Source organism: Acyrthosiphon pisum, chromosome A1, assembly GCF_005508785.2.
Source record: "Acyrthosiphon pisum isolate AL4f chromosome A1, pea_aphid_22Mar2018_4r6ur, whole genome shotgun sequence".
Taxonomy (NCBI): domain Eukaryota; kingdom Metazoa; phylum Arthropoda; class Insecta; order Hemiptera; family Aphididae; genus Acyrthosiphon; species Acyrthosiphon pisum.
The window spans coordinates 22,135,889-22,148,401 of NC_042494.1; the positions used below are offsets into that span (position 1 = coordinate 22,135,889).

Genomic DNA, 12,513 nt, shown 5'->3' on the forward strand with positions numbered 1-12,513 from the left:
TCATTACAACACGACTATAATAATATATTATTTTGTAACTACGCGATGCCAAAGTTGGTTGGAACTAAACTTCCCAACGACGTCTTTTAACAACAGTTTCCCGGGCGGCCCGCGGACTTTTAATTATGCATCGCAGCGTGTTAATGTCTCGTGACTCGTGGGTGAGTGGGGGATGGATAGCGATTTGTTTATTTTTAATCCCGGCGAGGCATGAATAATACTGAAAGCCGTGAGGTATAATATAATATAATAGCCAATAGGTATAAGGTATGGAATATTATGTTCCAAGTTCTAACCGGTCCGATAAAATCCAAGTCCAAAGGTTTAGGATTTTAGGTAGATACCTAAATAAAGGTAATAAAATGCCTATGAATTATATCTATCAAGGGCGGCCCTAGGGAGGTAGGTTAATTGGAACATTTGTCCTAAATCCTACGAGCATTTATTAGAGCACCTCATCTTGAGAAATTTAAATTTAAAAATATCGGCCTTCTGCAGCAATACAAAAGTATTAATTGCAAGCGACAACATATACCTATAGTATATATTATGTAATACCTATATATGTGTTTATATAGTAATAATTACATATAAAATTATCGTAATGGTCTATAATAATAATTAATAAAGCGTATAATATTATAATAGTAAGTCTTAACTAAAAATAAAATATATCCGAATTTTTTTTTTTTATATTTATTTTGTAAGAGATACAGGACTATTTTTTAATTATTAATCATAATAAAATAATAATTTTTAATATTATATTAGGTATATATTATTATGAAATATAGTGTGTAGAAATAGGTACCTAAAACATCATATAAGCACCATACACGTATGACCTACGGTTAAAATCTAGGGCCGCCCTCGGTTTACTGTGGAGTGTGGATACCCCTGCTCGAACTTTAATTGGAATTATTCGAGAATGTGGGAGGCGTGAACCACAACACAGCGGACAATCCGTATACATCGTACATACGTCAAAGTCCATAAAACGTATACAATATACATACATCGTTAATTCGCAAATAAGATCGTATCATCAGCAATGTGCGTTCAACAGCTGGTGTAGGTACCTACTGCAGTACTACACACAGCTGATGTACCTTCGTCTGTTAAAATTTATATCCGAATACGCTACACTGTCGAAAATACATTTTACCATTATAATATATATATAGGCAGGTACCTACTTACAACCTACTGCAGATAAGCAGCATATTATAATATTATTATATAGGTATAAGTCACATATTATATTAGGTATTTTCCAAATACATTTTTCCTTCGTATCCCCCAAGACTAAATTTCGTAGCACTTACGTCGAACGTCCGGCAAATTCTCGTGATCCCGCCGGTGGTGACATCCCTGCGATGGTGAGCGAGTCCGAAAATTATGCGAGCGCGGACGACCAGATACGCCGCATTAGCAGCCATAGCGACCGCGGGACGTCTAACCCAGCCGAACCAGAATTACGAACTGCGTCTTCCCGCCGCCTGTGGGAGACGCGTAGTCAGTCCCGCCACCCGCCCGTGCATTAGTATCGCCACCGCAATCCATCCGCGTGCGCGTGATAGTCCGGTCAGCCGCCGCCGCGAGTTGTCGACCGTAAGGTTGTCGTCGTCCGCCGTCCGGTCGTAGCCGTCGTCGTCGTGATAAAACCACGGTCGCCAGTGCAGCCGTGACCCGGGACAGACGTGAGACACCACGCGACCTGTTGTACCCGCACTGTTTCCGAAAACAGCTGATCCGGGGCTTGACTTTTTCGCGATATCATTTTGATAGCGACCGCTGCTCGCTCATCCGCTCACCAGCTGCAAGCTGCCGTCTCGACTTACAATATTACAATTTTATATTTTCGGTCGTCCTCCGCCGTATTTTTTCATCCTCGTTCCATTTTCACACGTTCCCGATCCACAAGAAAATACCGTAAGTACTATATTATATTTATACCAAGTACCGTTGAAAACCATACATGGTACGCTGTTCTACGCTCCATCGAGTGTACTACGCGGTCAACGATAACGGGTGATGAGGCTGACGACCTAGACAAGCTTGTCAGGACTTCGCGATCGTTGGATGCTTTCTGCGTTTTACATGTTAAAAATTGGTGTTTTCGATAATTCTACGGAGTCCAATGATCAGATTATTAGCCCAGATGTTTCTATCCAGTATCCAGTAATGAGTACCTCTACGATAACATTTGCCTAAATAGTTTAGCAATATTACTGGTATTTAATACTATAGCGCAGTTTAATATTATATATATAAATTATATAATAAATATTTTATACTTAGTTTCCCAGTTAATTGATATTACAATAATTTTCATTGCTGCTTATTAGTTAGTTGTTACATGTATGAGATGATTTTTTAAACATGCTCACCTCCATTTTTCCTTTTAATAGTAAATATTTTATTCAAATTCTGATTTTTAGATTTTCTGAGTATACCTAAAGACCATATTTTAAAATGTCTGATATTTTTTATACTGCGTAAGGAGTGTCCTGTGATAATACAAACTTCTATTTTTAAAATGAGAACCCCCATCTTTTACTGAAAATTATTTAGCAGATGATTTTATTGACAATTTTTATGTACCTATCAAGATCAAAATTCTAATGAGTAGTTTCTGACTTATTAAAATGTTTATACTAAGGTTAATACAATAAATGGTTTTATAAAATGAAAACTATATGTACCTATTATTAGAAGTAGTATATTTTATTATACTTTGATCATTTTTACAAATTATTTATTTTGATAAATCAATAGACAATAGTAATTACTAATGTTTTCAAATCTTCTAAGTCCTCATATCTACTTAATTTATTAACATATTATTATTGGATCCTTATTATACAAAGTAATAAATCTCAAAAACTACTCGCTTGAATTTTGATTTAGATACATCAAAATTGTCAACAAAAATATCTGCTTAGTGATTAAAAATTAAAAAAGGAAGTTCTTATTTAAAAAAACAGTAGTTTGTATTATCACAGGATCATCATTAGGTGGTACAAGACATCTCAAGGATTTGAAAATATGTTCTTATCATGTGTATTTAAAAATCCAGAACATGCTTAAAAATCACTAATAGGTAATACATTTTGTATTTAAAGAAGTTATAGGTATACTAATTTTAGGTTACTACTTTATTTCAACCTCACTATTAGTGTAAATTCTTATTTCTTTAACTACCTAAATTTGTACTAATTCATATTTCCTAATTGCAGAATATGGGTGGAGATTTTGGACAACTAAAAACTGACATTCGTGGAGTTGTTACCACCAAATTGTCTCCATTTGAGCAAAAAGCATTCAAAGGGCTCTTTTCTCATGGAATTCCCAATTCCATTAAAAGGACAGCCTCTAATATACCATACATTGTTCCACCAATGATTGTTGGTTATATTGTCTACGATTGGGCTGTCCATGCCCATCATGAAAGTTTGAGGAAGAACCCTGCTGATTTTGCCAATGATAAATAACTTTTTTTTTAATTATACTGATTTTGTAAAAGTTAATCATCTTAAATTACTGTAGAAAAAATGTGTTTATCAAACATGATTATTTGTAAAGTAACAGGCAACAGTAAAAAGTAATAAAATGTATTGATTTGTTATTAGCTTAAATAAGTTACCTTAATCATTAAATTAATAAAAATAAAAATGGTTGAATATAACAAAAATTATTTAGTTATATTATACTTGGAAATCAAAATTACAATTAATGTATAAGCAATAATTAGATGAATGGCAAATGCCCAGTATAAATATAATATATCAGCATTTGTGTGTGTGTGTGTATGTAATACAATATAATGTTGTCTACATAATATTAATTACAGTAAAGTAAGCATTATCATCAGTTTTTTTTAGATATTTTTAGTACAAAGCAAGTTTTAAGTAAAGAATATTACTACAATTTAAAATGTTCATATTTCATGCAACTAAAAATGTGAATTATGAACTTTTACCACAAAAGACCCCACATGGTTAGGTTTGTCATAATTTAAATATAATTAATTGAAATTAATAAATATTTGTGCTTCACTACTATCTGTTTAAGTTAAAAATTTAAATCAACTTAGTTTTTAGCTGAGATATTTCAGATTCAATGGAATATTTTTAAAAAATGTGATATTACAAAAATCTAACTCTATAGGTACCTACATAAATATATTATATTATTAATTCAAATCTGGCATGTTAATAAATGTCTTAACTCATTTTGTCAACTTTATATAGAAAAATTTAAGTTAAGTTGAAAATAATAGAATAAATATTAACTGAACCAATTACATTCAGTAAATTTGAATAAAAGTATAACATACATAAAAACAAGTATAATTAGTAAAAATAATACACATAACTTAATTCCGGTTTTATATGTGATTATGATTGTTATAATTAGAGCTCGGATTTATATGTATTTGCATATTTTTACTAAAGGTATGCACGTCTAGGGGGTTCTAAAATGTCCACAGTTCATCTTGCACTGAATTTAAACACCAAATTTTATTTTGCATATTTAGAGGATTATTGCATATTGGTTCATAAAAATATGGGTTTTTAATAAATTACCTATTTTAATTTAAGATAAATAAATTTTAGTAATTTTAAAAGGGAAAAAAGTCGTTGACCAGGGTCTCCTACAAAAATATTATAATTTTTACAACACTTCATGAGATCGGAGCACGTATAGATAATATTATATGAACAACAATGAATTACATATACCTGAATTTCGGCATACTGTGTTGTCACTTCAACGTGCACAACGAATAAGCCAGTAACTCAATTTTACAATTTTTTTTTTATAACTAATAATATTTACAGATGATTTTATTTTATTTTATTTTGATTCTTTTTTTAAGTTTTCTGAGAGTTTAGACATTGTATTTTAAACAATCTAAAATATGAAAAAAATGAAGATTATAAAATATTGCATTTTGGTTTTTAAAGTATTAAATGTTTAACTATTTAAATATTCTTTTGTTTCTGATAGAATATCAGAATATCTAGTAGGCACCTATATTTTCCTTGGTGTAAAAATGTGGTTTTTTAAAAAAAAAATCATATTTTATAATGTATAACACATGGCATATAATCGCATATTTAGCCACCTTTTCCTAGCATATTTGCATCATATCTGACACTTTTTAAACGCTCCCAAATTAAAACTCATAACCCAGTTGTGCCAATGATTTAAGTATAATTTTAACTTCGATCAAAAGTTTTCCGGTACTTAATAAATATTACGATAAATATGAAGAAAATAGAATTAGGTAGGTACCTACTTAATTATAACTATTATAATACGAGACATTAATAATACTGCCACAAAACCACTATTTATTTATTTAAGCAGTTTAAAATAGATAAATTTAATGACATTTTAGAAGAATTAAAATATTTAATCTTAAATTAATTTAAATACATACTAATTCAAATCATTTTAAAAGTGGTGCCGTGGTAGTAGGTACACACAAATACACAATGGTTGTTGCGTAATAACAAGAATAATAAGATTACCTATATATATTAACGGTTTCACTTGGAACAGACTTGCGAGTGCATTATTTACAACAGAATTTACCAAATGGCAAATATTTACAATAGGTATATAGAGGAGAATATTATTTGTGTCATACTGTTGTAATACTCGTAGCCCGTAAGTAACGTTTTTACTTTTTAAAATAAATTGAAAAACAAAAAAAAAATGAACACATACGAATAAATAATTTGAACTGTCTTAGTTCTAAAAAGTAAAACCTTTAAATTTCAATCGTTCAAACTAGTACCTACCAACCTCGTGGTTTTTTCATATTTGACATTTTTATAAATAAACTTTTTTTAATGGTGTAAGTTGTTATAGGTACACTAATACCTACCTATATAATTATACCTATTATCACTTAACTATCTTTAAATTATTTTTTATAACTTAAAAATATAGATATTAGGCATTAGCCACAGAATCTATTATTGCATCTAATCTATTCTGTGTAGGTATTTACTCTTTATCCGGGCTTGAAACCGCTTCCGGAAAATAGGTTACGACTATCACTACGGCGTCCATAGGATTTGGAAAATTTGTTTAAACCTGTAACCAGTTCTTAGAGTCTTTAAAAATTTTAAATAGTGGTAATCTACAACTACATATTGAGCAGTGTTGGGAAAGTTTCAGTTCCTTAACATTTTTTTTACGATCTCAGCGGTTGTCAATTGTGTTTTTTGTGGAAAATTTTTAAACCTAAAATAACCAGCTAATTTGTATATTCAGTGGCGTAGCCAAGATTATCAAATGGGGGGTGTTTTAAGTATAGATTAAAACCAAGTTTTTACAGTTTTCGTGTATAAATAAATTTAGTGTTCAGGACTTGACTTGTTGCACTAAAAATTATCGAAATATGCATTCGAAATTCTCAAAATATGCTTAAATATATGTACTATGTAGCAACATGTTTATATATTATTTTTGAAAAATCATAAAACATATTGCAATTTTAGTAATAAAAAACTAAAAAATAAGTAGGTATATAAACCTGATAAATAAATAAATAACAACTTTATTTTTAAAAATATTGGCATACAATAGGTACCTACTAGGTTAATAAATAAGTGAACACGTACCTATATCTATGATGTTCATTTCTTCGTACAATCTACAATCTAGATGTCAATTAATAATTATAGATTAAGCACAGTTTTGTCACAAAGAGACTTATGAAATCTTACATATGCGAACATAGGGCCAACTGTAGCCAAGCTCCACCAACAACTTTAACAGCCCTCCGCCCATCCCAAACATTAACTTAATTTTTTTAAGCTTATTCAATTTTATAATAGTATGGTATTGTATTATAAAAGGCTTCGGCCTCCCCAAATCTCAAAATTATCACCTATTGTACCTAACCAAACATAATCATTTTTTAAATATTTTTCAATGTTATCCAAATAAAATTTTTTTGTGTACATTTAAGTTAAAAAATACAAAAATATGCAAATTCAAACTTTGTATTCAATTTCGCCATTTCATAAGACAAATTTATAATTTGCAAGCAGTCCCGAACCCTATAAACAATATATTTATTAGGAGGGAAAATGTCAATGGGGGAGGGTTTAAACACCCAAACCCCCCCTGGCTACGCCACTGTTATATTCATTATAATAAAACTAAATTTTTACTTCAAAAACTAACAGAAAGTTGCAAAAAATAGGAGTTTCTAAGAAGCACCAGATTTTTAACAAAAATGATTTGGTTTATTTGTTTAAATGTTGGGATCACGGTATATTATAGATGCTATGTAGTAATTTAATATTTACTAGTGGCTGACGAAGTGATACCAAATTACCAAGGTCCAACACTAAATATATTCTAGAAAAAATTATTATTAAAAAACTTTATTTTTTTTTTTTTCATAATTTGAGGAACTGAAATTTTTGTACAAGTTCCTTTTAAATAGGAACTCTTTCCCGTTCTTCGCTCCAAGCTTCACTCCTATAAAAGGAACGCGTTCCTTCCCAACACTGATATTGAGTAATATAATAGATATGTTTTTTTTTATTTTAAGATAAACATTAAAATTTAAAAAAAATTAAAATTAAACTTAATAACAAGTTTGGATTAAGGGGGCACGGTCCCGGGGCCCATTGAACTTGGGAGACCATCATTATCCCTAAAATATATTTTTTAACGCGTCCAATACAGTTTTCAAGAAAAAAAATTATTTAAGTAGGTATAGGTATAGTAGGTAAATTATTATTAATAATTAGGGCCCGGATTTTTATGCAAATGCATAAAAATATTAAATGATTAAATGATTAAATATCTTGATGTTTCGTAAAACGTAGATTCTACTGTTAATTTTTTTTTTTGCATATTTTTGCATATTTGCATCAAAAATCAAAATGCATAATAATTGCATATTTCGGGGTAGTTACATAAAATGTGCATATTTAATAAATACTTAATAAAATATTTTAAATTTTACTCAAAGTTTGATATACATGCCGATTTTGCCCGATCGCTGACGTTCCTGACAAATATAATTCGACCGAATAAAACAAAATATTTAATTTTATTTATATTATTTAAGGATAACTCGATCAAAAATGAACTTTTGATAATTCTATCAAATTTCCAATGCATAACAGACACTTTAACGTATCTAGAAAAATCGGGTGTCAATCTTGGAAAAAGTCTATAATTGGTTCAAAATGTAGAAAAATAAATTGAGTGAAGGAGGACGAGGTATTGAATTTGCTAAAGTAAAACTATCGGAAGTATTATCAAAAAATCCCGGATTATCACAAATCAAAAAAAATTTCTGAATTTATAAGCGGAGAAATAAGAAACGATAATGAAGACCTTGCAGAGTTGTCACCAGAAGATATTTCTTGTTTCAAATGTGCACCCGTTGTGTCAGCAGACGTGAAAGAAGATTTCGAAATACAAGGTGATGCTATGCGACAATCGTAGAAAATTTCAATTTGATAATTTAAAAGCACATTTTGTTACATCATGTTGGTACTCATTCAATAATTATTAATTAATACACTTTTTTATGCTTTACACACATTTTAAAAAATGATATTTAAATTGTATTTTTTTTCACTTATACTATATTTTTTAATTTTTTAATTTTTTTTAAATTTTAATTTTTTAAACAATAATTTTTTTTGCATATTATTTGCATATTTTTGAATTGTTGAGTGCATATATATGTGCATATTTAACAAAAATGTTTGCATAAAAATCCGGGCCCTATTCATGACTTATCAATTATCATCATACATAGTCACCAATCAGAACACAGAGTCATATATAAATAAAATTAAAATTAGTAGTTTGGTCTATTATTTTTATAGATTAAAAACATAATAAGTAAATTCAATTTTTCTCCCCAAATGTTTTTTAAAACATTTTTGAGAAGAACAAATAATTATAACGTTAATTATTTACGTTCTATTCCTAAAAATAAGAAATTGATTCACCTTCCTATTCCTTTAAAAAATAAAGGAATTAATTCCTTCATTCGTTTCTCTAAAAAGGAATCAATTCCAGGAATCGTTCCTTAACAACACTGATAATCCCTATAGGTAATTATATATTTAATTCCAGCTGTTATAGTCTGAGAATTGTATTGTCAGTGGCGGCGCCAAGCTATTTACTAGACGTCTGCAATATTTTGTCAATGGTAAATGGTGGGAGGCTTACGATGTTTGAATATTATTATTATCATTCCACGGCTCCACTTAATAAAAATGAATTCCCCTCTGGCTTCACCTACTAATTTCTATTTTTTATATAAGTACTTTGATTATATCTAGGTACCTATACTACCTACCACAATTCTATCATGTTAAATATATTATATTATCTATATTATGAGAATGAGATTATATAATACATCAATACAATATTATACACATATAAAAATGTTGGTAATATTTTAATTTAATTTAAATGTAGGTACCTATCAACATACAGGTGGGACAAAAAAAAACAAAGGGTCTTTCCACTCCCTTCCTCTACACCACAGTGAAGCGCCACCACTGCTGCAGTGTATGGTAGAATGGTGCTTTATTAATAAATTACTGCGAATTGCGATATCCAATTTTCTTGCTCTCATTCTAAATATTTTAACTTTGTCAACATTTAAATAATAAATGTATATAGTGGCTATTTCTAGCATTTGTTTTTATAGTATCTAAAGAAGTAACAATAACTATAATTTATTAGGGTATAGGTACTAGCTACCAACTCTTACTTAACTCGAGTTACTATTTACAAATAATTTACATCCCTATTTTTTTAATTGTAGTTTGCCGACGAGAAAGATAATAGAGAAGAACCTATAAATTATAATACGACTCACGAACTTTGAAAGGTGGGAATATAAATAAATAAGTAGGTGGGTTTTTCTGGACAATATATTATTTTATATACATAACCATATAAGTCGATCGATAAGTATTTTGTAAGTATTTAATACGTAGGTAAGGATTCCTACAAAAATAAAAAATACAAAAAGTCTACTTCGTGTCAAGGTTGCATGTATATTTCTTATCAAACTCGGTAAATTTTTCATAGAAGCCTAATTGATTTTTTTGTATATAGCCGCGGCTAGTGCCTAGTATAGCTTTATAGTACGATTAGTAGGTACCTACTATTTCAAAAGCTCATGTCATATTTTTTAGCATTTTAATAGTCTTAAACACCTCACTGATACATGTACATAATATACAGGTAATTTATTGATTTCCATTTCCTACATTTTAAGAGTAAGTACCTAACCTTTATACTATTATCATATTAACGAATATTGTATTAAAAATTAGCACAACTTTTACAGGGAAAAAAATCTGTTGACTCAGTAAGTACGAAATATTTTATCATGTAAATACTAAATTGTAATATTATGAAAGAGGCAGGTTGGTATTTGTTATAAATTATAATATAATATTATGCTTACCATGCATTTACTTATATAATCAAAATCATTTCATTTGTTTCCGTACAAAATAATATAAACTATATTGGCCTAGTACACTGTATGCTATCAATTGTTTCCGTTGCTACGGGAGGTAAAAATCAATAATAATGGGACACATATTAGCATATTGTTTTTAAACAGTAATATTTATATATTGAACATTATACTTTATTAATTTACTGTACAATTAATATTTTATTACCTATCTTATTAAGTCTTCTACATATTACATAGGTAACTGTAATTGTATTTTATTTGGAAATTTTTTATCATATCTAATGAGTAAAGATCAGAATGAGTCCGTTTTACATTCTAATAATGGTCCATATCCTGAGTATGTGTATATTATTACATGCTAATGTAACTAACTAATATGTAATTTTTTTTATTTATTCATTGCTTATTAGAGAAATTGTTGGGCAATACATAATGGAATTGCCAGGATTTGGTAACAAAAAAATAAACAGTACTCAGAACCACCAGCGTAAGAAGAAGAAAGTTTTAAAACCGATACGTTTACATACATTGTCGGCTACCAGAAGAAGACAATGTAAGTTAATTATTTAACTCTAGTTGTAATACTTGTATGGAATTAATTTTGTTCAGCAATATTTTGACAGGCACATCAAATACACCATATCAAACCACTTATACTAGCCATACTGGAAACCAATCAAACAGATCAAATGTCAATAGTTTACTAATTAACGATCATATATTGCGTATAAAAAAACTAGAAAATGAACTGACTGAAGCACATATGAAAACACGTGTGAGTTTATATAAAATATAAAACCATACTTAAAACAATAATCAATATACATGTTAATAATTTAGGAACTGATCGTAGAAAACCGTTTATTGAAAACATTAGAGAAGCGGCACGAAAATGCATTATCTATGTATGAAGGTAAACAAGCCAAGCTACCACAAGTAATTAAATCATATGAAGAGGAAATACGCACATTAAAAAGCCAAATACGTCATATTAAAATTTCATTTAAAGAAATGGAAAATAGATATAAGTCACAGAACATTGAATTAATATCCTTACAAAAACAGTACAAACACCTTTTAGGTTTATCTCAGAATAAACAGCTTAGTAAAAAAGAAAAACTATCAGATCAATTAGAAGAAGCACAAAGTACAATAAAAAAACAAGATGATAAAATTTTGGTAAATCTTTATTTTGTACAATAATTAATAAGTAGTTATAAATATGTTTTTTACTTTATATTTTAGAATATTATGAAAAAATTAGAACTTCAAAATAAATCTCATAGGTATCATATAAATGTAGAACATATTAAAATCAAAGAATTACAACATGAAATCAAACGTTTAGAAGATGAAAACAAAAATCTAAGATCATGTTTGGATAAACTTAAGAATAAAAATCAAGGTTCAAGACAAAGTTTTACAAAGGGAATTACTGAAGACTCAATAAGCATAGTATCTCGGTAAGTAAATCTAGTATTTTATTTGTAAACCTTAATATATTTATAAATTAAATAGTGCACTAAAGCCTATACCAACAATACATGATGGACAAGGTGATGAAATAGATGAATCTTTTTACAAAACTAATGGGTCAATATCCCTTAAACCAGAATCATTCCATGAAGATCGTGAAGAAAACGGTAGATATTCAACAAAAAAATACCAAATTAATACAACTAAGCAGATAAAAAAGAATATAATAAAACCATCTAGTACTTTGATAAATAAAGAATCATACTCATCAATAACACCGAGCAGTATGTCTTGGGTAAACAATGATCTGGCTAAGTTGACAAAAGTAAATACTTAAGAGATAGTAAATCACGGTACTTATAGAAGATAACTTATAAGTTATAAGTTTTCATAGGCATAGTTTTACAAGGTCTTGCACTCTTGCCACTCTAGCTTTAGATCTGAAAATAATTCTAGACAATATAATTAATAATATATATAATTTATATGTTATCTCCTATAATCATAGGCGCAAATAGGGTGGGGCTTGGGGG

At 29.1% G+C, this 12,513-nt stretch overlaps 4 protein-coding genes across 7 annotated transcripts in view; 3 read left to right on the forward strand and 1 right to left on the reverse strand.

The window, feature by feature from the left end:
* LOC100166457 (calcium uniporter protein, mitochondrial) overlaps window positions 1-1,621 on the reverse strand; it is an 82,640-nt gene extending 81,019 nt beyond the window's left edge. Inside the window, exon 1 of the mRNA XM_008186989.3 lies at window positions 1,326-1,621. Within this exon, the coding sequence (XP_008185211.1) occupies window positions 1,326-1,439 (114 nt within the window). The 5' untranslated portion in view covers window positions 1,440-1,621. The remainder of the gene's footprint in view (window positions 1-1,325) is intronic.
* The window catches only part of LOC100160248, a 78,741-nt gene that overhangs the window by 57,271 nt on the left and 8,957 nt on the right, over window positions 1-12,513 (forward strand). The window lies entirely within an intron of this gene.
* Window positions 1,805-3,694, forward strand: Uqcrq (ubiquinol-cytochrome c reductase, complex III subunit VII, 9.5kDa). Its single transcript, NM_001163361.1, has 2 exons — window positions 1,805-1,932; window positions 3,240-3,694. The coding sequence occupies exon 2, from the start codon at window positions 3,243-3,245 to the stop codon at window positions 3,492-3,494; it is 252 nt and encodes an 83-aa protein (NP_001156833.1). The 5' UTR covers window positions 1,805-1,932; window positions 3,240-3,242; the 3' UTR covers window positions 3,495-3,694.
* LOC100574624 (lebercilin-like) overlaps window positions 10,229-12,513 on the forward strand; it is a 3,401-nt gene continuing 1,116 nt past the window's right edge. Inside the window, exons 1-7 of one of the 2 annotated variants that reach the window (XM_016806192.2) lie at window positions 10,229-10,260; window positions 10,367-10,387; window positions 10,915-11,057; window positions 11,128-11,279; window positions 11,345-11,683; window positions 11,750-11,967; window positions 12,023-12,305. In XM_016806192.2, coding sequence (XP_016661681.1) covers window positions 10,244-10,260; window positions 10,367-10,387; window positions 10,915-11,057; window positions 11,128-11,279; window positions 11,345-11,683; window positions 11,750-11,967; window positions 12,023-12,305 — 1,173 coding nt within the window. In that variant the 5' untranslated portion in view covers window positions 10,229-10,243. Of the gene's footprint in view, window positions 10,261-10,366; window positions 10,388-10,709; window positions 10,842-10,914; window positions 11,058-11,127; window positions 11,280-11,344; window positions 11,684-11,749; window positions 11,968-12,022; window positions 12,306-12,513 lie in introns of those variants that run through there. The other variant, XM_003245970.4, reaches the window with a different exon arrangement.

What these genes read in the sequence shown, in the direction of transcription:
- Uqcrq (NM_001163361.1), top strand. Translation starts at nt 3,243, where the DNA reads ATGGGTGGAGATTTTGGACAACTAAAAACTGACATTCGTGGAGTTGTT.